This window comes from Capsicum annuum, chromosome 8, assembly GCF_002878395.1.
Source record: "Capsicum annuum cultivar UCD-10X-F1 chromosome 8, UCD10Xv1.1, whole genome shotgun sequence".
NCBI classification, from domain to species: Eukaryota; Viridiplantae; Streptophyta; class Magnoliopsida; order Solanales; family Solanaceae; genus Capsicum; species Capsicum annuum.
In genome coordinates this window covers 146,316,944-146,341,947 of record NC_061118.1, presented here as the reverse complement: position 1 = coordinate 146,341,947, position 25,004 = coordinate 146,316,944, and the positions used below count along the sequence as shown (strand labels likewise).

The window sequence follows — 25,004 nt, the reverse complement described above, 5'->3', positions numbered from 1 at the left end:
TGATCAGTGCAATTAAAGAATAAACTTTTGCCTCTTGGGCAAAAGTTTTCAATTTAAACACTATAGCATTTGTACAATAATTTTCTAAACTAAGTCTTACCCATGAGGCAAGAGTTGCATATATGTTAATAATCTAATCAATGCAATTAAAGAATAAACTTTTGCCTCTTGGGCAAAGGTTTTCAATTCAACAATTTTCTAAACTAAATCTTGCCCATGAGGCAAGAGTTGCATATATGATAATAATCTAATCAGTGCAATTAAATAATAAATTGTTGCCTCTTGGGCAAAAGTTTTTAATTTCAACAATTTTCTAAAGTCTTGCCCATGAGGGAAAAGTTGCATATATGTTAGTAATTTAATCAGTGCAATTAAAGAATAAACTTTTTGCCTCTTGGGCTAAAGGTTTCAATTTCAATAATTTTCTAAACTAAGGTTTGCCCATGAGGCAATAGTTGCATATATGTTAATAATCTAATCAATGCAATTAAAGAATAAATTGTTGCCTCTTGGGCAAAAATTTTCAATTTCAATAATTTTCTAAAATAAGTTTTGCCCATGAGGCTTGAGTTACATACATGTTAATAATCTAATCAGTGCAATTAAAGAATAAATTTTTGCCTCTTGGGTAAAAGTTTTCAATTTCAATAATTTTCTAAACTAACTCTTGCCCATGAGGCAAGAGTTGCATATATGTGAATAATCTAATCAGTGCAATTAATGAATAAATTGTTGCCTTTTGGGCAAAAAATTTCAATTTTAACAATTTTTTAAATGAAGTCTTGCCCATGATGCAAGAGTTGCATATATGCTAATAATCTAATCAGTGCAATTAATGAATAAACTTTTGCCTCTTGGACAAAAATTTTAATTTTAATAATTTTCTTAACTACGTGTTGCCCATGAGGTAAGAATTACATATATGTTAATATCTAATCAGTGCAATTAAAAAATAAACTTTTGCCTCCTGGGCAAAAGTTTTCAATTTCAACAATTTTTTAAACTAAGTCTTGCCCATGAGGCAATAGTTGCATATATGTTAATAATCTAATCAGTGCAATTAAAGAATAAACTGTTGCCTCTTAGGCAAAAGTTTTCAATTTCAATAATTTTCTAAACTAAGTTTTGCCCATGAGGCTAGAGTTTCATATATGTTAATAATCTAATCAGTGCAATTAAAGAATAAACTTTTGCCTCTTGAGCAAAAGTTTTCAATTTCAAGAAAAAGAAAAAGATCCTTAAGATAGAATCTATGTCATAGAGAGCGTTGTGATTGTTTTCATGTGGATTTGTAGGTATGAGAATATCTTCAAGAATTGTCTGATCTGGCTGCAGACCAATGCGTCTCTCTAGATCACACCTGCAGGAAGTCGATGTTGATGCTGTTATTGCAGATTTTAACAAACTTAAAAGAAAAGTCATTGGCACTGTGCTTTTTATGGATTGTGTTGGTAGTTAGCCAGCTATTATTTCGACGATGATCCTTTGTCTTTTCTGCAAATCCAAATCCAATAAACTTTCTTTAACCAACTGAGGGTCCTTGATGAACAAGCCGTGAAGAGAATTTTGGGCATAATTTATCAAAATTTTGCTGATAATGACTTGTTTAGGACCTTTTATTTTTACTGCCAACAGAACTCTCTGAAAGAAATTCAGATTTAGCATCCCGAGTGATTTTCTCCACCAGTCTGATGGTGTCTCAGAATCAACGCACTGAACAGGTTTGGATGGAAAATTATACTCTAGCTTTGACAAATCAGATGTTAGTTTCTCTTTACAGGCATTGTTTGCAATTGCGTTTATAAACTGGCTAACAAGATTGACTTCTTCAGATACCGGTAGTAATGTTTCACAGCGACGAAGAACAGATATCGAGTTGGATATGTTTGGAAATACCGCATCCTTAAGGAATACCTCAGTATGAATTTTCAGATTTTTCTCGGAGATATCTTCTGTCATTTCCATGAACCTGGTTGCACATCTGAGTAATGCCACATTTGATATGGTAAGCTCAACGTTCACTCCATAGCAGAACTTTGCAGTAAGTTCAAATGCATCAGATCTACCAGGAAGACTAGTAAGATTGATTCTTGAAACCTTTATATCCTTCGCCTCTAGCAGCAGCTTTCTAGTTCTTCCACTTCGCAAAACTAGAGGGAACTGCAAATAATGACAAATTAGCAATCACATTAGAAATGTATCCAAGGTATTCTTTTTTTTGTTTTTGTAAATTTTAACACAAAACACATAACTTAAGTTCTGTAGTTCTGTTTTTGCATCTGCCTATTGACTTTTCTTTTCTCCTCAACACAACTGTATTGATATCGTTAGCCTACTTATAATGGCTAAAACATCAATCTTTTTCAAGGTACTTTAGACTAGCCATTTCTTTGCACAACTTCTGTTTTTTTCATAGACTTGAGCATTGCAATGATGATGAAAAGCGGTAGATACACGAGAGGAAGAAATATTGCACACTTCATTTTTTACCTTGTGAAGACCAAAACTAGCTGATCCGATTTCTATAGTAAGATCACTCGAAACATCAGATATTGACCTGCAATAGAAGATATAGTCAATGATCAAAAGTTGGAAACTTACATTTATTTTAAATTTTTTTAGCCTAAGATTTCATGCACGCGCAACTTACATCTCAAGAATACAATGTTGGATGTATGGAGTCTCAAAGCTATCTAAATTCAAACGATGAAACCTTAATTCTTCGGAGAGCATAAGTTAGCCTGATTTTCCGCTTGTACATATGACCGTAATTTAGGATCAAAAATAGCATAAAAACACAATCTTAAATGGATAAAAATGTTGAAACAAAGTTAACAATACTCTCTGTGTGTGTTGTTTTTGGATTCAATCTAGTAAAGTGCCAGACATTTTTTGGTGTCTTTAAAATGTGGTATGGAGTAATCTAACAGTTAATTGCAAAACTCATCTGTACTAACTAGAGGGCCCTCACAAGATACACATGTTGGAAACTAGAAAAATAATTATTGATGTCTACACCATTCACACCACATCTTGAACAAGAAAATTGAACACATTGAACTTTAGAGGTTTAAAAGGTTAGCTATTTGATTTGTCATTTTTAATGATTGTAACCTTAGAAACTGCTCATCTATAGTCATTATCTAGAGTATATAATATTAACTTTATGAACTGATATAAACTCTACAATCTTAGGTTTTAAGGTAAGTTCCATCACAATCAGTTTTCAAAGCTAAAAGTATTGTCATTTTCACTTACGCAGCACTTGAATGTGGTCTATCATCAGTGGAGAAGTCGAGACTTTCACTAAGAGAGTTTCGAATATAAATAGGTGAACACACGAAAGAAATCAAGGGATTCAGTATCTACTATATATACATAAAAATATACTTTTCCCCTTATATATATAGCGTAATTCTTTCACGAAGGTCCTAGTGATATACGACCCTGGCTCCACCCGTCTTTCATAAATGCATATATTATTTAGATATTTTGGTGGTTGTAGTTCTCTTCTAGTGCCAAATCCTACTACCATTAGAGAGTTTAAATCCATTGCCTATTTCTCCATGTTATACAAGCTAATAGCTAAGGTGCCCTATCTTAGAATTAACAAGTTAATGCTTCTTTAATCTCTAAAACATAGGCTGAATTCATCCGAGATGAAAAACACAGTCTTTCCCTCCAAGACCAAACGCTCGCAACTACTCAAACACAATTATAATCACAATAACAAAGTCCCCACAACCTGTTCGACACAATGCCTCATCATCTTCTAATTATACCACTAGTTTGAAATACTTGAAACTAATTTCTTGTACCACCTTGACCTTATACGTTTGGCCTTCCCAAAATATATTGCGATCAACGTCAACTCCCATATTAATGGTCTGTTCCTCCAAGACCCCCCCCCCCCCCAACTACTCAAACACAATTATAACCGCAATAACAAACTCCCCACAACATGTTCGACGGAATTCCTCAATGGTAAATATGTTAGTACAACAGCAGCATATCTCAAGTTCAGCTTACGTTCACCTCCCCAAAAATCAAATCAATATGTTAATTATATAACGAGCTAAAATTACCACAATGTATCAATAAGTTAAAATTACCACAATGACTTTTGATGACGAATTTCATACGTGAAGAACCCTTACGCAAAAGTCAATTCTGCGAATGTTTGAAGGTCGATTCTGTAATTTGAAAGAAAGAGAGGAAGAAAGATATTTAACGATTTGGGCAACTTAGCCTCGGGCTTTAGAGAGCCATCGCATGGGTTGATTCTGGAATTTGAAATAAAAAGACGAAGAAAGAAATTGAACAACGAATATTTTGGAGGAGGATATTTTCGTCCAAAAATATGACTTAACAAGTAAAGGCTATTTTAACAAAGTTATTTTATTTGGGGTTAAAATTTGAAAGTCACTCTAATTTAGGTCTATTTTTTAGAATAACTCTTTACTTTCTCTTTTTAATTTCCTTTTTTTTTTTTTTACTTCGCCATCTTTTCAAATATTATTTGTCATTTTTTATTTTATTTTATCTTTTAAGATTCGAGGATTATTAGACTAAACTGAATGAAAGATGGGAGAACTAGACAAAGGACCCAATATAATATGAGAATAGTTTTATGCAAAGGAATAAAATTAAAGCACAACGAGTAAATTTTATCTACATGTAAATATATAGTTTCGTTATAAAAAATTTGGAAAAAAGAAAGAGGTCTATGTTATATAGTTTATTGATGTTTTATTTTGTGCCTAAATTGTGTGAGACTAGTTTATGTTTTATGAAAGTATAAATAACATAAATAGCAATCCTTTTGAAAGTAATTACACTCATTATTACTTTTTTAATTACTTTACTCTCTCTCTATTAATATACATAGTATAGTCGATATATACATAGCATTCTGTGTATATACTGAGATTTTTGTAATATGTTTAGGGAGTTGGAATTTTTTATAATATTAGAAACATAAATTGTGTATTTATGTAAATGAATAACTTTTGAATTATGAAGTCCATTTATTAAAAAAGGATTAATCTAATAATTATTTATTTAAATATAAACAAGAATTATAATAATTTGCACCAATTATGTGAAACACAAATTTAAAATAAAAAAATAGAAAAATAAACCCTGATTATCTAGATAATCTTAATTTGTTGTCAATCCCCATGAGAGATTGTACGATTATAATTATTTGTAAATCTAAAACAATTATAAGTAAATTGAATAGGAAACAATTACCTACGCTGTAAATTAAATTGGCAAGTGAGGTTAATTGGTTGATCACCTGTCGAGTTCGAGTGATACTAGAAGCAGTGGCGGAACTAGAATATTCACTAAGGAATTTATAAGTGATCATACGAATAACTGAACGGGTTCAACATGTATTATATATACATAAAATATGATTTTAACCATATATATATATATTGCCGAAGGAGGTTCGAATGAACTCCTCGGCAAAGGGTAGATTCACCACTAACTAGAAGATAGTAAAAAGATTATTGATCCTCTTAATTTTTTTAAGAAAAAATAATTTGAATTATTCCTACCAACGGAAACAAGATAATTTTTTCCATGGCCTAGATGGACTTTCATCATAATAAGCTATTGTTCCTTCAACATTCACATAGATTAGAATGGATGCCATTGATAAAAGTAGAGGCAATAATAAAAGATTTTTTTTTTTTTTCTTAAAAAGAAGGCGTCTGACATGCACTTTAGATCTGAAATGCCAGCTTCATCTCCTTGGTATAGGGGTAAATTTTCAAACATGAAATAAATAAATTGTTTATGTATTTTATAGCAGATTATATATTTTGCAGTTCGCTGTATTCCAAACTTCAGCGGACAATAGGACATATCTCCTAGGAATTTGTGTAATTGTTTGGTGTGAACAAGACAAAATAAATAAGAATTTCCATTTTGTTTTACCATAAGGTTACAAAAATATACTCACTCTATCTCAAATTTCTTAATTTGATTTTTCATTTTACTTGTCCTTTTTCATTAAAAAAAAAAAAAATTATGTTTTACCCTTTGCATTAATTACTTTTTTTTTAAATTAAAATGTAAATATTATTTAATAGAAACACTATGGTAAACTAGTCATGTTATTAATTATTTTTCTTAACCAATGTGTCATTTCAATTTGGGACGGATAATTTGGGACGGAGGGAGTATGTATTAACTAGTAGTAACTAGTAGCATGCCCGTTTGGATAAGCTGAAAAAAAATTGTTTTTAAAAATTTCTTTAAAAGTGTTTTTAAAAGTGCTAAACTTATTTTAAAAATAAGCAGTTTTGTGTTGGACAAAAGTGCTGAAACTGAAAAGAACAAAATTAAAATGCTGATTGAAAATGTTCTATAGAAAAATATTGCTGGTGACAAATTTTGAAAAACTCTAAATGAAAAAAAGTGTTACATAAACTAGTGAGGGATCGTTTAGCAGGAGTCATAAGGATAACTAATCCCGAAATTAATTTAGAAGAAGAGTTTATCTCATATTTGATTGGGATAGAATGCATGGGATAACTCATCCCGAGATTAGTTACCATGAGATTGTAGTGTTTTTCTTATCGCTCCTCCTTGAAAGTGGAATAACTAATCCCGAGATCGCTAATTCCGAAATTAATAATTCCGGGATAACTTATTTTTAACCAAACGACCCCTAAATGTTAGTCTACAAATGGTAGATGTTATACAAAGATTATTTTTTACTATTACACTTGTGTTAGGACAAGATTGATTACTATATATCTGCTGCCTTCCAACCTGTAAATTTTCAATTTCCAAGCAATTAGGTCACTTGCCATCAGCGCTATGGCAACCAACAGTGTCTTGTGAAAAGGGCTTTCACAATCTTGCTTTTCATTCTTGGTACAGAAACAAGAAACAAAGGGATGTACAAAAACTAAAATAACACTCAAGGCATGGGCATGAAAATGACTTATCAAAATAGACTGAATATGCCATTAGCCATTAAGAAACTTTAGTTTGGACAAGTGAAGTTTTGAATCACCAATGGTTTTTGACAACAGCTCACTTATTCCCTTACCATGTGGAGGAAGGCATGCTGCCAACTCTCATGGTTCATCAAACTCAATTTGGTAACTAGCTGTGGTCCCAAGTCTAAAGATCAAAAAGGTCCATTAACAAGCCAATCATGTGCTGCCCAATTGAGGCTTGGGGCAAATTTTGGTCTAAAAATATTTGATAAAGAGCAGCCAGAGTATATGAGGTCACAAGTTAGGATAGCCCATCTTCCAGTTTTGACTTTGTGATCTGCAAAGCCAACTTGTCCCTGTCTAAGGAAAGAGAATAGCAATCCTCCAAAGGAAACACACTACCCAATAAGACAACTCTAGCTTATGCAAACACACAAACTAGAGATGAAGAACTGTAATAACGACGCTCCAACTCTTTAAAAATGTCAAACAAGAGTGTCGGATCTTTCAAAAGTAGCACATGAGGATCCACCATGAGGGCGGCAAAATGTCAAACAAGAGTGTCGGATCTTTCAAAAGTAGCACATGAGGATCCAACATGAGTGCGGCAACGATTTTGAAATATCCAAGCAACATAAACATAGTAATAATAACCCTTTGGAAGCTGAAATGAGTGTCTCAGACTACCCAAAAAATTAATAATATTCTCATTTCATAAATTAGCAGCCTCATCGGCTGGTACATGTATAAACCTTTCAAGAACACATAAATCTTTGCACTGAGAGGAGATAGGGAAGAAAAGAACAACAAAAGGAGTACAAAATCAAAAGACATGAAAGGAAATGAAGATTGGATTCTAAGGTGCACCAATCCACATCAATTGAAATGCAGCAACGCGTCTCAGGGGGACACCTCAAGCCTTGGCTCAAAGCAGAAACCAGTAAAGAGCTGAAGGGGAAACCTTTTTGTCACAGGACATTTCTGAGACCACCTCCACTGTTTCTGGTTCACATCAAAAACTAGAAGGGTAGGAGCTCCATAACTCTGAATGTATATGAGATCATCTGTACCACTGCTGGCAAAAACATCATCAAATTCCCCAAAACCTTGAAAATACTTATGCGGCATTCGGGAAATTTCTTGCCATTCCTCCCCACTAAGTACCCATACGCCAATCCCCTTAATTATGTCAGGCCGATCTGGTTTCCCAATCCCTCCCACCATTACTAACTTCTCCTTGAGGTTCATTAATCGACCACACGTTAGAGAACACGGCACAGGAATGAAAGTCCTAATTAAAGAACCATTTGATGATCTGCTTGAGAGGTTGTAAGTGATCAGACCATGACGATTGCCTGGATCACCACCTCCAGTCGCGTAAATTAAGAAGTACAAAACACCATCACAGATGACGCTTTCATCCCCACCTCTCCAGCCTGTTAGAACCTCAGTCAAAGGGGTAAACCACATCATTGTTCCAGAATCGTATATGTGGATTGAGAGATCCCACTGAACGAAGTTACCTGGTACTTGCTTAGATTTAACAATGGCGACACTGTAACAAGAAGTTTTCTTGTTTACACAGATGGCCAATGCACTGTAATCAGAAAACTTGACACCAGGAGGCTCCAGCAGGTTCTTGCAGCATTTGGTTATTGGATTACAAACATATAGCTCGCTTCTACTGTCATTGTCCATGACACAAACTAATCCACATGAAGAAGCGATGAACCAATTGGATGTCTGAATGCAAGGGAGTTCAATACCATACCATTTTCGAAGAGAAGGATCATAGGCGTAACCAACCGGCTCCTCTGAGCTTGTGAACATAAAGTACCACGGTTTTTGAGACAGCACCTGAGAGAAGTTCCATGAGAACCTCGTTGACTTCACTATCTCATTCCATCTTTTACTCACACAACTTGCCCTAAAAATGCTAGCAATGGGAAGATAGGCCAATATCCGTTCCAATAAATCATCAGGCAGTATCAAATCCATAGGAACTGAGGAAGCTTCTCTATTGTCTTCATCGTTAAGCTCCGAAAATAAATCAAACTCCACCATGTCTGGTGCGACATAATCTGAGGAATGACTGACCCAAGAAGTTTCCCCTTCCATGATGACGGAAAGGGATAAAAAACTAGAAGCAAAATAAAAATGAAAAATTGAGTGAGGAAGACCATCATCTGATATCAAAACCTAAAGCATGAAACTAATATATTTGTGAGGAAGATAAACAAGAAATGTATCACAAGACCTAGGCCAGATTGTACATTGCAAAACACTATTGCTCAATAATTTAAAGCAGATTGAGCAGGCATGAATAAATTCTATGCATGCATCTCTTTAAAAGGTCAATAGTGATGTTGTAGTTCAACCATGTTCACTTAACATAAGAAACCTCGATCCCAAGCAACCAAGTTACTTATATCCAACAAAAGTGAAAAAAAAAAAGAGACTTGCCAAATTCACAAGAGAAAAAGAAAAACCAACAGAATGATGCAATGACAAGGAGTATCAGTGTTTCTTTCAAAAGGAAGTAAAAGAAAACCAATATTAGAGAAAGATAACTACAGAACAAGTTTACAGATACAACCAAAAGATCTTTCTTTTTAGTTCAACTCTTCATTGCAAAATTGAGGACACTTGGATTAAACTCACAAAGGTAAGTGTTTTATGCCTCATATACATAGGATAGGATGGGATTTAAATGCAAGGAAACAAATATATAAACAGATCAGCCACCTTGTCCTAGTACCTACAAGCAAAAAAGGGAAAATCCCACCTCCAATATTTCACCACTAAAAGTTAAAAAGCATTTAATGAAGAGAGACACAAAAATGTGAAAAGAACATACAGTATCCCCCAAAATATACAATAAATGGATTTAGCTAATCCAGAAAGCACCACCACTTTCATAGATTTCAAATGAAACCTCAAGTCCTTAAACAGTTTAGTTAGCACACATATATACATTAAAAAAACAAGAACATATTGTCCCAAAGGACAAACTACGCAAACAGTACAGAACAATCCATAGAACATAATAAATCATAAACCTAAGCAAATACAAGAAGGAAATAGTTGTCAAATAGATAGATCTCAATACCCCCAAAACTCCATTTTTCAAGAAACCAATTTTTCTTGAAATGAATGAAATCAAAGACTATACCTTTGCTAAAAGACCTTCCTTCACCAGCTCCCAAACCAATGAGTCAAGCCAGATTGCTGAAAATCCCCAAGATTTACCAGTAAAACAGTGAGGAAAACAGCAATGAACACTAAACAAAAACACCCAACAGCCCAGAAGGAAAAAATGGGTATTCAAGATTATTGCTCAAAACATAAAAGAAAATGGTAAAGATTGGATTTTTACAGCACAAAACACATCTAAACTTGACATAGATAGAGCAAGAGAGAAACAAAAGAAAGGGGATTTTCTTGATGTCTCTCTCTTCCTCTTTTATGTTTTGTTAGCTAACCCAAAAAATACTTAAAGAGGCACTGGAGTGTGACGCAGAAGGGCGGTATTTTAATAGGGCATAGAGGGAAGGAACACAGAGGGGGTGGGGTGGGTGGGGTGGGGTGGGGGAAGAGGGGAGTGGTGTTTTTTAAGGAATTGAAATGGGGGTTTTAATGGGGGAAGAAAAAACATTGGGGTTTTGGCCACAATCCAGAAAACTCTCTAAATAGTTATAATGCTGTCTTACTCATCACATCAAACTTTTGTGGTCATTTTTTTGTTTTTTAAAACTCCACCCAATATTTGATATCCGTTAAGATTAATTCAAATTAATCAATTGACTATAGAGGTAAAGTAAAAGCACATTAAATCAAAGACAATTTCTATTTAAGATATTGATTCGAGGCCATTAGATAAAAATAAGGGATTGTTTGGTTGGAAAGAGTTATTTCTTATCCTATCCAATCATTAGAGAGTAAATGATGGGACAAAATAATTTCAATACAAATTAATACCTCTCGTCAAATATAAGATAAAATAATCTTTCATATTATTCTGAGACTATTTATTCTTTATACCTCATATCAAACGATCCCTAATACCTTGCCACTTACACTTGTAACCTTTGACGATTTTTATGTCATTTCCTATCCTTCTTCTCCTCATTCTTTTACTTTCTTCCCTTGTTTCTCTGTGTTATAAATATAATCTTTAAGGGCAAAGGTTAAACGAAAAAGATACCAAATTCACTAGTAAATATTATTATTGGGTATTTAAAAGTTTTATCACGACTACCCAATGCTATAATATTATTAACCCTTTAAATGTGTTTCACCCACCAATCAATAAATGAAAATTTGGTTTTCATAGAGAAGACGTTTTGTCATTATACGATATACACCTCCGTTATGAATATTTCCTGTTTATTTACATTAATAGCAGCTTATTCATTAGCTTCTTTTCTTCAATTTATTTTTATTTTCAACATATTTATGGAATATACTTTGCCAACACATATAAGGATAGTGTATCTATGTCCCACTAATAAAGCAATCTTCGTTGCTTCTCTTATTTGCTTTTGTAGAAATTGTGGGTTTCGTTTTATTTTATTTTTTGGGTTTGTCATAGGGATTTCCAGTTTCCACCAATAGCTTTACTTTACCTAATTAATGTCCCTTTATTCTTTTGTCACATCTTCAAATTCTCACTTGTTTTAGGTTACGTTTTTCTCTTTCTTTTAGTTATTTAATTTGCTTTTTGTGTGGTTGTATTCAATTATATAGAAAAGTTTAGTAAACAACGTCTGCCGGTTGTATTATGTACTTACGAGAAATTGCCGATTTAGTCAACTTTTACTTCTCATTCATTCGATATCTGTATAGAAATTTGATTAAATTTAGATTTGCACATTTTACGGCTCATTTCTGAATGTGACTTCTAGCAACTCGAACTTGGGACCTTGATTAAGAATGAAGAGGTCCTGATCGTTCCACCACAACTCATGATCGTTCCACCACAACTCATATCGGTAACGTTGTCACCCTTTGCTACATTCAAATTATAAAACCATAAAAATTCATGTTGTAGCATTTGAATCGTAAATACTAATTTAGGAAACTTACGGATTTCTTCATAGTCGGAAACAAATGCGCAGCAACCACATCTCGTGCCACAGATCATCGAAAATTCTCATAAAGTGTGACGTATTAATTCATAAGAGTTAGGGTTAAGAAGGACGACAATCTAATGGGCTAAAAGACTAATTAACTCGATCTCCTTATGGGTGAACTCGGCCCAATAGCATTTTCAATACATTTAAATTTGTTCGTTCAATAATAGTAGTCTACTATTGACTTATCATATTGATTAAGAAACAATAAATAATATGAGTTATTTTACCATACCACCATTTGAATATAATAAAAAATTGAGATAATGCATCAACCCCTCTCCGAACTTGTCTTCCCAACTTACTTTATCACTTAAACTAACCTTCCATTTATTTACCCCTTAACATCTTTGGAGTGAATTAATTTCACCCCTTAATATATAATACCACTCTCATGAGGGAGAATGCATCACACTCGCTGACACGTCAGCGCCACGTCGGAGCCACGTAAATAAAGTATTTTTAAAATATTTTTTATAAATATAAGTAAAATATATATAAATATTATATATATATTTTTATTTTTGCCGGAAAACTCCATTACCACCATAAAAAATACCATAAAATAGTGATAAAAAACTCAACCACCTGGTAAATTCGATCAAATGAACACCAAATTCTCAAAAATCAACAACCAAACATTCAAATCATGTCAATTTTTTAATTTTCAAATTCAATTTCATTTCTTTTTTTATTGGGGGTGAAGGAGGAGAAATTGGAGGTAGGGATATGATTTGGTAATTGGAGAAGCAATTGGGGTTAGATTTTGGAGGGGAGCGCAGGTGGTGGTGGCTGGCGAGTTTGGGAGGAGATTAGGATGGGGTGGGATGGGGGTAGAAGAAGAAGGAGAGAAATTTTATATATATATATATATTAGTAGGCGTTTTAAAAATAAAAAAATAAAAATTCATATTTTTTTTCCTTTTTTTTAAAAAAAAATTGTCACGGCATCATTAGGGTTGGAATTAATTCACTTTAAAGATGTTAAAGGGGGTAAATAATTATTCGTAAAGTTTAAGTGCTAAACTAAGTTGTCGGGACAAGTTCAAGGAGGTTTTGATGTATTATCTCTAAAAAAATTAGTGTCTTAGAAAATACATTGAGTGACGAATAGTCTTTAATAGCAAAGATAAAATGAGTAGAAAAGGATAAATTAACAATTGATTTTTCAAATTGAACAAATATTATTGGACATGTATTTTTAATATAGTGGACAGATATTGTTAAATGGATGGAGGTTTTTTCTTTCTTTATTTACATTGCCATATGTGTAATATAACCTTAAAAACTAGGCACATACATCTTTGAATCTCTCATCCACTTCTTTAACAGGTAAATATAGTAAAATTTGGACTAGTTAGAACTTTCAAATAGAAGTGTTTTACTAAAAGCCCTGAAAAAAACACATTTCTTTTTTCTTTGTTTTTAGTGATATTTCAGCTTTAGACGTATCAAAAATACTATCTCTAAAAGTATTTCATCCCACCATATAATGTACTAGTAATTGATATTTCTATGATAAAACACAAAAGCTGACCTTGTATGCAATGATTCACAAAGCATAAGCACCCCAAGTGGATTTTCTTGGAATTTGCTCCACAATGAATGTCCAATTGTCCATCACTAGTAGCTGCTAGGATTGCTTAGATATGGAAGTAACTAGACAATAAAGAAAAAAGAAAAAGAAAGTTAATAAGTACTGTAGTAGAAATTGGAGTAATAGATTGTGAATTATGATGTTATGTACTTGTTGAGCCCCAACAATTTATTGGTGCTGAAGTACAGACAAATCTGAAGAAGGAAAAAAAGAAACAAACTATAGAGTTAAGAGGTACCACATATTTTCTTAATTATTACTTACATCTCCAACATGCTCACTAAAGTTACAACAGAAATTTAAAGCTTATTTTAACGTCAATATAATGCACTTATTTAGGACCACATTTGTTTGCAACCAAATAGGGACGTACATTACAACCAGAGAGCTGCCAATTAACATGCTGGTGGGATGTCTAGGCTCGATAAGAAAAAAATTATGTTGAAGCATCGCCCGATAAAATAAGCCCCACAATGTACAAATCTAAATAAATCGGACTTTAATATACGTAAATATCAGATAATAAGTGGAAAACAAAAAAACAAGTAGAGAGCTTGAGCTATTCATATATTTTTTTTTTCCTTCTATTGTTGAGATTGAGCTTTCAAAATATAAATTAAGAAGACCTATATTGGCCCCATTATTTTGGTTGGGTTAGGGAGGGGAGGCATGGTGCATGGCATCCATCGTTATGTCTTTTTAAATTGTTGTTGATTTTAAAAAAAAACGTGCAGTAAAAACAGTTGGAAAAATAATTGATTTTTTTCTAATTTTAATTTTATTATGGAGAGCTTTAAATAGCTAATTTTAGAATAGAAAATCTGTAGATGCAGGATAAAATTAAAAAATCTAAAATATCTAACTGTATTTAAACAAAATAGAGACTCTTGCTATGTACAACTAAACTATTTATTACTCTAGTTAGCAGTAACATAAGCAATTTAATTTTCAACAATTCTTTCAAGACAAACACTTATTACTATTTATTAAAAAATTTACTAATATTTAAAGTCACTGATGAAGACATGTTACAACATGAGAACAGCTACTGCTAATAACAATAATCTCCTTTCTGTTGCCTTTTTCTGTTTACTGGCTTGTGAGATCTGCAGGCATAATAATACCAACGATTAACATTAATTAAAACTATATGTGATAGTGAAAGCTCGTGGGCCCTTCTTTGAAAGGTCGTGTAAAAAGATGACATTTTCATCTCTCAAATTAATGAAATATTAAAAATATACTAATATGACATGATTAAATTTAACAGTAATAATTAATTTCAGGCTACCTAATGTACACGTAGTGTCACTTCTCCTTTCGTTCTGGATTTTGGTAATGTTATGAAATAAAAATTATTATAAAGTAAATATGACAGATGAGTAGAAAGAGTGCGTGGCTGATATATTATTCGATTTCAAATTGGTATGCAAATGAATTGAATAGTTTTATCTGTAGAAGAATATAAGTAGCTTGCAAAGCTACTTGTAAACGGCTTGTAGGAACTTGCTGCAATGCTATTTGTATAAGGATTCACTTTCAACACTATCTGTAAGATGTTCGTAGGAACTTGTTTGCCAAGCCACTTGTAATCTGTTTATTTGGAGTTTCCTTGCTAAGCCACTTGTAATCTATTTATTTGGAGTTTCCTTGCAAAGCTAACTGTAAGCTGCTTGCAGCAAAGTTACTTGTAAGTTGCTTATACAAATCTGCTTGCAAAGATATCTTTAGTTGCTTGCAGAAACCTGTTTGCAAATCTATTTGTAAGTTGCTTATAGAAATCTGCTTGCAAAAATATTTGGAGGTGCTCGCAGAAACCTGTTTGCAAAGCTACTTGTAAGCTGCTTGCAATAGAACTTGCTTGCAAAGTTACTTGTAAGTTGCTTATAGAAGTGTGCTTGCAAAGATATCTGTAGTTGCTCGCAGAAACCTATTCACACAACTACTTGTAAGTTGCTTGTAGAAATCTGCTTGCAAAGATATTTGTAGCTACTCGCAGAAACCTGTTTACAAAGCTAATTGTAAGTTGCTTGCAATAGAACTTGTTTGCAAAGCTGCTTATAGAAATCTGCTTGCAAGGATATCTGTAGCTGCTTGCAGAAACCTGTTTGCAAAGCTACTTGTAAGCTGCTTATAGAAGTTTGCTTGCAAGATATCAGTAGTTGCTTGCAGAAACTTGTTTGCAAAGTACTTGCAATAGAACTTGTTTGCAAAGTACTTGCAATAGAACTTGCTTGCAAAGTTACTTGTAAGTTGCTTATAGAAATCTGCTTCAAAGATATCTGTAACTGCTTGCAGAAATCTATTTACAAAACTACTTGTAAGCTGCTTTTTGAATTTGTTTGCAAAACTATCAAGCTGCCCACTAGTAGCAACATTACTCGTAAGCTTTAGGATTAGTAAATGAACATCCACAATTAAGTTTATATGCATAATAAATACTGCTACTTTTTGCTACTTAATCAACGAAAAATACATAAAGAAGATTTTTAAATACTCTTATCATTAGTTAATTACTTAATATTTTTTAAATGTATTCTAATATTAAAGTACGTTAGGAAAACTCCATGGGATAAAACAAAGGGAAAAGGGTCAAATTTGTCCCTTTACTTTGAAAAATTAGCTAAATATTCCTTCGTCATTCTTTGTGGTTAAATCTGCCCCCGTCGTCATATTTTGGGGCCAAATTTATCCCTCTACTTTGAAAAATTGACTAAATATACCCTTCGTCATACTTTGAGGTCAAATTTACACTTGACTTCATACTTTGAGTTCATATTTACCCTTATGGATAAAAAACTTTTTACTTATAACCTTTCTTTAACAGAAAAGCCCAAATCAATCTTAAATTATCTAATTTTTAAAAATAAATCACATCCTTATCTAATTCGCTCGATCTGATCCATAAAAAATATACAAATAAATATATATCTCCCTCAGTTCTGTTGGTTGAATTTTTCCAACGAACAGAAATACTTCTCTTTCAATGTGCAACACTGACTGATGTTTACAAATGAAAAAAAAAAAACGTAAAATGGAGTGGGATAGCGGAGAAGCATAAAACTTGAGAAAACGTCTATTACAAACTTAGTGTTCAATTATGTTCGAATTTCAAAATTTGGTATGCAATTATGTGCATCAAAATTTTAGAACCAATGAATAAATTTTCTGAGCGAATAACATGATGAAAAAATTATATAGATCTAAATTGCATATAAAGATATATGAATGAAGAGATGTCCGATTGACACATAGGGATACCTCTTAACTCAATCATCCTGAGAAATATTCAATGTGCCTAATCTATTGCATTAGATCGTCAAGTGTCATTTTTCATGAGTTTTGCACTGATGTAAATCCACGAACTGTGAGAGAAATATATTTCTTTATGTTTGCACGGATGCGAATCAATTTTTCATGAGTTATGCCTGATAAATATCTGGTGGCTTAATCACATTGAAAAATTGGTCAACAAAATTAAAGAGGGTATATTTATTTGTGTCTTTTTTGTGGCTTGAGTCAGATCAGACGGGTTAAATTAAGGTGTATTTTATTTTTTTAAAATGAGGTATTTAACATTGATTTGATCTTTTTCTATTAAAAAAGGGTACATATGAAAAGTTTCTTAACAACAAGGGTAAATTTGACTCCAAAATATGAAATCAAGGGTAAATTTGGACTCAAAGTAGGAAGAAAGGTATATTTGAGTAATTTTTTAAAGTAGAGGGGTAAATTTGACCCGATGAAGGGCATATTTGGCTAATTTTTTAAAATAAAAAGATAAATTTAACTTTAAAATATAAAAATAAGGATAAATTTAACTCCAAAATATAACAAAAGATATACTTAATTAATTTTTTTAAAGTAAAGGAGTAAATTTGATCATTTTTCCTAAAACAAAAGAAAGGAATAGAACATTGAACTTGCACAATATGTGGTCCAATGTTGATCTCGATTGAAACAAAAAAATATGATCAGAGACAGGGTACAAAATTTATATTAGTTAATTAATTAATTAATTCTATTTCTTTTTCTTGGAGGGTAGCGGAAATAGTTTGTTTTTTCGTTGTAAAAGAAATACGAGAAGGTCCAATTAAAACAGAATCGAACGCGAAATTATTGATATTAGAATACATAAATTGAAAATAGCATATTTTTCAATTACTCAAAGAATGTGGTACAATTGCTAGGTCTGCTACTTCTTTATTAGATGTTTCAATTTCGAGCTTTAGATATGAAAAAAATCAGATGTTATTCTGAATGAATTCAATCCAACATAAATTAGAATTAATTGAATTCTAGTATAAACATCAGAAACCATTTTAAAAAACTAGTAAATAGATGCCACTATTTTTTTTTAAGGGAAGAAGTTATTAAAAAATGCATAAACACTGTCCATTGGGTCCATACAAATGACATTGATCTCAAATGAACTTTAACCTAATTAGCATGACATTTAAGTAACAATATATAAAGAAAGTAAAAAAAAATCATTCTTTTTAATTAAATAACTAAAGGATTGTTTGGAATGAAATGGAGATATCCTGAGATTATAATTCTGAAACTAAAACTCAAGATATCCACATATCCCACTTTCTACATAAGATCGGATTATATATAACTCTGATTTTAACTAATATATACCTAAATTAAATGTAAGATAAATTTAACATCAAATTCTAAACCGAGATAATCCACTTAATTACCTCCTACCAAACGACCCCCAAAGAAACAAAAAAATAGAAAGTAGCTAAGAGAGCTGAAAGTAGCAGAAGTGAGTAGTGGGCACGCCACTGGTGGAGCCACATACAATTCAGGATCATCCGAACCCCATTCGTTCGAAAATTATACTATTTTTACATAGTTAAAAATATTTTTATGTATATATAGTAGATATTGAACTCCCTTCGACTAGTTCGTATAGTTACTTCTGAATCCTTTCAATGAAAAACTTGGTTCCGCTACTGTACAAAACCATATTATAATAATCAATAAATTTGTAACATGACTAACACCTCTTTCCAGCCAACACTTTTTTTTGTGTCACAAATGACTCATGTTTCACTTTCAATAGTTTATAATCAAATTAACATTCAAAAACTATTCTTAATTTTGTCTTCTTACGCTAAGCACAAATGACTTAAGTGCTTTAAAAACTCCTGACCAAGACATGCAAGAAATTGGGTGCTTAAAAGACACTTGTAAAGATGAGTATTAATTGTATGATTACAGATGTACAACAAACAATTATAATATTATTAACCTGGTAGACCTTTTAACCACTATAGTAAATGTCAGCCATTCGACTTTATAGTGTATTAGTCGAATGTTGCAATCATATTTGGGGGAGCAATCAATTGATGAGGGCTGCAATGTCTTGTCAATTTCAGCAATTTTATTCCATGCATAATGTATACTTTATACATATGCCAAACGTTAATTATCTTAAGTTCTTGTAGTCTTGTACTTAGCTTACCCTCTAGGTAACAGTAGAGACCATGTTATAAGTTTGATAGACCATTAATCCATAGGTGTTTTAGTGTTCGTGTTTGAGTTCTGACTAATCTAATTCATGCCTTGAATTCATATATGAAAGGTGAAATGCACCTTATCAAAGATGATTTTATTTTTAGACAGAAATGAATCTACGATCCAATAATTTTTTTTTTAGATTTCTATAGCAACTTCAAGTCAGAATAAAATTGTAGCTATGCTCATAATCAAATATTTAAAAACATGTAGTGAATTCCTTGTGGTCTAAACGTAATTTACTGAATTCACATGAATACATTACTTATAAGTTCAAACATAATTATTGAATTCACGTGAATACATTATTTATAAGTAAGGGTGTATATAAGTCGGGTTGGTTTAGCTTTTATTAAAAAAAAATAAAATCAAACCAATCATGTCGATTTATTAAAACTATAAACCAAATCAAACTAACATAAAATTAATTTTTTCGATTTGAGTTTTAGTCGGTTCTTTCGATTTTTTCGTTTTTTTTATAATCTTTAGTTTTTACAATTATATTGTGATTGAAGACTAGATCAAATATATTTTCACTCATGGGATAATAAAAACACCATAATTATGAAAAAATGAGGAGCAGAAAACTCTCGAAACATCTAATTACATATAAAGATAGTTATCATCACGTATCTACATCACCTCTCACGGTGTTTATAATGATGTACAATTGTGATAACTGTTTTCAACTCAGAAATATTTATGTTTATGAACAGATGAATTAAAAGACATATCAGAAAAGATCACCTGATCATAAAACTTTCATGATGGTTTTATCTTTAGAAGTGCAAAGTATCTAGGTATGATCTATAAATAGGCAGGTGCATCACATGGGAGTGGGGGATATGGAAGAAAGAAATCAAGAAAGTTAGGTTGTTGATTTGAATAAAACTTAAAATGCTTATAGTCTACGTAGTGATGAGTTGAGAATTGACATTAAGGAAAAAGTAAAAGTATTTAAGTAAAGACAATCAAAACATGTGGGAAACAGAACAAAGAAGAGAAAACAATGGAGGCATAGTAATCTCCCGTTTCAATTTATATGATACATTTTTTTAAATACATCCTAAAAAAATATCATATGTTAATATTTTATTTTTTTAACCTTAAGAATTTAATTGACTATCATGTAAATATTGTTATTTTAAAAAGAATTATGTTAAAATTAAATATTATCATATAAATTGAAACGGAAAAAATATAAATTAAACGATATTATGGAAGAGAATGTTTGGATGCCAGACTAGACCAGAGACCAAGATATCCCAAAGGCTAAATACATATTTCCCTTATGGTGGTTGTGATTTGGGGGGTCTCACCAAGATTCATTCACTTTTTTAAAAAAATTATTACTCCTATATTATATATATTAATTATTGTTTTGATAATTTTTATCCCCACTTCAAAACAAAGATATAAAAGAAAAAAACACTAGTATGATTAACCCCCTTCTAACTTTTGTACTATAGTGTCTTTTGTTATCTTTCTCCCTCTTGTTTCATTTCTAACTACTTGTATAGTCTAAGGTGGGTTTCTTCATAATGAAGCACTTGTTTTATATCCCTCCCATCCCCCCCAAAAAAATGTTTTGTTTTCTTGTGTATTTTATGGGTTTCTTCGCAATGAAGCACTTGTTTTTTACGAAGAAAAATATAATTTTCATATTCTACGGATGTCAATTAAATGAATTTTGACTAATATTTGAAATCTTATTTGTTAGTTTCTCGCCCAACAATCGATATCTCCTCCAACAATGATATTTATATTAGAGTTGAGAGCTACAAGGAGGTTTCATTTGAGCCTTTTTTATTGAAAAAAATATATTATATTCATAAAATTAAAATAACTTTTATATATATATAATATAATAGGGTGGAGTTCTTTTAGCTTCTTTTTATATTTTTTTTATATTTTGAAGCTTTTAAATAAAATTTTTAGCTTTGTTAGTCGGATCTCGATTTAATACTGATTCATGTCTTGTAAAATTTATTAAAAAGAGAAATGCTTTCCACCAATTTTTTCTCATATAAATTTTAGTATTTTATTATGATTAATTAACTCGTAACTTTTTTACTTTATTAGAATTTAATTATTAATAAATTATACTAGTTTATTATGGTATTTGGTGCGAATAAGCAGTATACTATTTTTTAGATGACGAAAAGAACAATGGATGCGCATATGTTGTGGGTAATTCGCCTTCTCGTAACACCATAGTAAGGTAAAAATACAAGTTCTATTCCCCCAACCAAACCAATCTCTCATAGACACGTAGTAAATCTCGGTAAAAGGGGTTGCTGTTTTGAGGCTGAGGTTGAAAGAAAATCCTATTCCAAGGCCTTCTTAATACTCACATTTTATCTAACCCACCTTTTAACTTGACACGTATTTAAAATAAAACAAAAAAATTTGTAATCCAAAATAAGTCTTCAATGTTTGTATGATTACGAACCGGATAAAAAAAAAAAAAAATGATTTTTTCTAATTATCGTACCGTGACATTCTTTTTCAAGACGGATTAAAGAAACCTCTTAGCTAAGGACCATCAATACTCATTATACATCAATAATTTTCTCTCCAACCCAAAAGATATGATACTCAACTGCATTATACTATATGATCAATTACATTTTGAGCTTCTGAGTCCATATACTAAGGGAACAGAAAATAGCAGTTTGATTCGAGGCAGAATCAAGAACAAAGAAAGCTACAAATCTATATTACACCACAAACTGTTTTTAACTGCTAATCCAAAGTAACCACAAAATTTCGATGGAAAAAACACAAATGAATGGGTGAAATCTGCAATTAAGGAGATCCAAAGGATGGAATTTTGTTTTGGAAATCTTTTGAAAATGAACTGGACTATAGTGATTAGTGGTCAATGTGTTGTTAAATTTGCTTATGATGTTATAGCAAAAAGTTTTACTAATGCAGTTGATCATCACCGTTGATTTGCGTAATAGGAAATCATGACCGTTCATTATTTTTCCTTCTCAAATGATTCTTCCCAGAATCCCGAATTCTGATCCAACGAACGCAGTTGAATCTTCTTCTGCATCATCAACCCACACAACAAACCTCCAGCGTCAGATTTCACATCTTTCTTTCCCGCCATCGCTGCAACTTTTCGTACACAGTTCCAATCTTTCAACGCCGTTGACATCGCCGCTGACGACGACGAAGACGAAGTCGTCGAATCAGTGCCGTCGGAGAAATCGCAATACTCGCCGCTTGATGATACCTCACTCCGTTTCGAGCCTATACGGCTAAGACGGCGTCGCCGCCATCGACCACCATTCTCTTTCTCTTGCATCAAATCACGGAAACAGACAGCAGATAACCCATTCAACAACGAAGAATCAGCACTAAACGAAGCAGCAATGTTCAAAACTCCATGGAATCTTCCAGAAGGTCGTCTTATTTGTACCGCTGTGAAAGCCGGAGTCGCAGTACTACTAGTTCCGTTAAGAAAATTACTAATCAGTAAACGAACAGTACCGATGAGAAAATCCTTGATGTAACCGACGCCGTAGATTTCAACTGACACGCCGGAAGTTTCACCGGAAATAAACTCTGGGGAAACGCGGAAGAGGAATTTGTCGTTCCAGGTAGGGTTTTCACCACCGACATTATCGATCTTGGAACGGAGCTTGGTGGATGGATCAATCCAGAGAAGAGCGTAAGTCTGCATACGGCGCAAGTTAGTGACAGGGGTTTTGAGGGATTGAGCAGAGATCAAATTGATCTCGAGAATTTGAGTTCCCTCTTCCATGGCCAGCTAAGATTGTGTTTCTTTGTGAGCTAATAATAATTCATGATGGGTTTAACAAGAACAAGAATTGAAGATTTCTTGAATTCAATTCATGGTTTTCCGATGAAGAAATGTGAGCTATGGAGAGAGAAAGAGGGGGATATTGCGGCAGAGGGTCTCTGCCCCGTCCGCCGGCGAAGGTTTTTGGTTTCGAATTTACATATATACCCTGGAAACTGTTTGCTTGACAGTTGGGGATGAGATGCTAATGGGCTGGGCTCGGTTTGCGAATGGCTTGCTCAGCTCATTTGCATTTTTGCCCGTTTTTATTTTGGGAAAACAACATAAATCTCAATAGTTTGGAGTTTAATTATAAAATAATTTGACGTTTTAGTTAATTAGTGAAAATCTTAATTTTGAATCTATTAAAATATATAATTAGTTTCTGATACAATTAACAAAAATACATAATACATTTTTTGTATTACAATATCTTATAAGTCGAGTTTGTATGCAGCTTTAGAGGAAAAAGACGAGGATAAGAAGTTGTATAGGCTTGCTAAGGCTAGAGCAGAGGGCCCATGAACTTGACCAAGTGAAGTGTATCATGGGAGATGATGGTAAAATGTTGGTGGAAGATGCCCTAATTACGAGGAGGTGGTAGACCTATTTTCATAGACTTCTGAACGACGACAAGGACAAAGGCCTTGTATTGGGGGACTTGGAGAACACAGATAAGTGTCGTGATTATGGTTATTGTAGGCGTATCAAGGTGGAGGAGGTCAAGGGCGCGATTCAACGGATGCGTAGAGGTCGGGCGACCGGGTCAGACGAGATTTTCGGTGGATTTTTGAAAACGCAAGGGCGGGTCAGATTTGGTGTGGATGCTGAGGTTGTTTAACATCATTTTTAGGGCGGTAAAGATGTTCGAAGCTTGGAGATGGAGTACGATGATTCCATTATATAAGAACAAAGGAGACATTCAAAGTTGCAACAATTACAGGGATATTAAATTATTGAGTCATACCATGAAGGTTTGGGAGAGGGTGGTAGAGTTGAGGCTGAGGAGGATCGTGACCATTTTTGAGAATTAGTTCGATTTCATGCTAGGTCGCTCGACTACTGAGGCGATTCACCTCGTGAGGAGATTAGTGGAGCAGTATAGGGAGAGGAAGAAGGGCTTGTAAATGGTGTTCATTGATCTTAAGAAGGCGTATGACAAAGTTTCTAGGGAGATTTTATGGAAGTGCTTGAAGGTTAGAGGGGTTCTCGTGGTATACACTAGGTCGATTTAGGATAGTTACGATGGCACGAAGACTCGTGTGAGGACTATATGAGGAGATTCAGAGGACTTTCCTATTTTGACAGGTTTACACCAGGGATCGGCTCTTAGCCCATTTTTATTTGTCTTGGTGATAAATATTTTGGCGCGACATACGCAAGGGGAGATGTCTTGGTGAATATTATTTGCTGATGATATTGTACTAATTGACGAGACTCGGGGGTGGAGTTAATGATAAGTTGGAGGTTTGGAGACAAACTCTTGAATCAAAGGGCTTTAGGTTACGTAGGACCCAGACGAAGTACTTGAAATGGAAGTTTAGTGATTTGCCGCATGAGGATGATGTAGTTGTGGAGTTGGATTCTCAGGACATTCAGAAGAAGGAAAGTTTCAAGTATCTTAGGTTTATGATTCAGGGAATGGTGAGATTGACGAGGATGTCTCGCACCATATTGATGCAACATGGTTAAATGACGGCTCACCTCGATAGTGGTAAGAAGATGCCCCCAAAGCTTAAAGGTAAGTTCTACAGAGTGGTAGTCCGTCCGGTTATATTGTATGGAGCGAAATGCTGGCTAGTTAATAATTTCCACATCCAAAAATTAAAAGTGGCGAAGATGAGGATGTTGCGGTGGATGTGTGAACTTACCAGGAGAGATAAGGTTAGAAATGAAAGAAGCGACGCGGATGCTCCAGTTCGGAGGTATGAGAGATTGATTATGGATAGTTGTAGGCGGGGTAGAGGTAGGCC

The 25,004-nt window shown here is 33.1% G+C and overlaps 3 protein-coding genes across 3 annotated transcripts; all 3 read right to left on the bottom strand.

Annotated features, from left to right (window-relative positions):
* Positions 1 to 1,455: 1,455 nt before the first annotated feature.
* Positions 1,456 to 2,733, bottom strand: LOC107879247 (BTB/POZ domain-containing protein At1g03010-like). Its single transcript, XM_016726324.1, has 3 exons — positions 2,651 to 2,733; positions 2,491 to 2,557; positions 1,456 to 2,160 (listed from the first exon to the last, which is right to left on the bottom strand). Exons 1-3 carry the CDS (start codon positions 2,731 to 2,733, stop codon positions 1,456 to 1,458), a joined length of 855 nt encoding a protein of 284 aa, XP_016581810.1.
* A 4,910-nt stretch (positions 2,734 to 7,643) lies between these two features.
* On the bottom strand, positions 7,644 to 10,638 carry LOC107839247 (F-box/kelch-repeat protein At3g61590). Its single transcript, XM_016682656.2, has 2 exons — positions 10,132 to 10,638; positions 7,644 to 9,099 (listed from the first exon to the last, which is right to left on the bottom strand). The coding sequence occupies exon 2, from the start codon at positions 9,075 to 9,077 to the stop codon at positions 7,860 to 7,862; it is 1,218 nt and encodes a 405-aa protein (XP_016538142.1). The 5' UTR covers positions 9,078 to 9,099; positions 10,132 to 10,638; the 3' UTR covers positions 7,644 to 7,859.
* Positions 10,639 to 21,809: 11,171 nt separating this feature from the next.
* Positions 21,810 to 23,267, bottom strand: LOC107839248. Its single transcript, XM_016682657.2, has one exon. It carries the CDS (start codon positions 22,990 to 22,992, stop codon positions 22,201 to 22,203), a length of 792 nt encoding a protein of 263 aa, XP_016538143.2. The 5' UTR covers positions 22,993 to 23,267; the 3' UTR covers positions 21,810 to 22,200.
* Positions 23,268 to 25,004: the final 1,737 nt, after the last annotated feature.

What these genes read in the sequence shown, in the direction of transcription:
- LOC107879247 (XM_016726324.1), bottom strand. Translation starts at nt 2,733, where the DNA reads ATGCTCTCCGAAGAATTAAGGTTTCATCGTTTGAATTTAGATAGCTTT. An exon ending in CAACATTGTATTCTTGAGAT is followed by an intron (nt 2,558 to 2,650) that starts GTAAGTTGCGCG and finishes CTTCTATTGCAG; the next exon opens with GTCAATATCTGATGTTTCGA. An exon ending in CTAGTTTTGGTCTTCACAAG is followed by an intron (nt 2,161 to 2,490) that starts GTAAAAAATGAA and finishes CATTATTTGCAG; the next exon opens with TTCCCTCTAGTTTTGCGAAG.
- LOC107839247 (XM_016682656.2), bottom strand. Translation starts at nt 9,077, where the DNA reads ATGGAAGGGGAAACTTCTTGGGTCAGTCATTCCTCAGATTATGTCGCA.
- LOC107839248 (XM_016682657.2), bottom strand. Translation starts at nt 22,992, where the DNA reads ATGGAAGAGGGAACTCAAATTCTCGAGATCAATTTGATCTCTGCTCAA.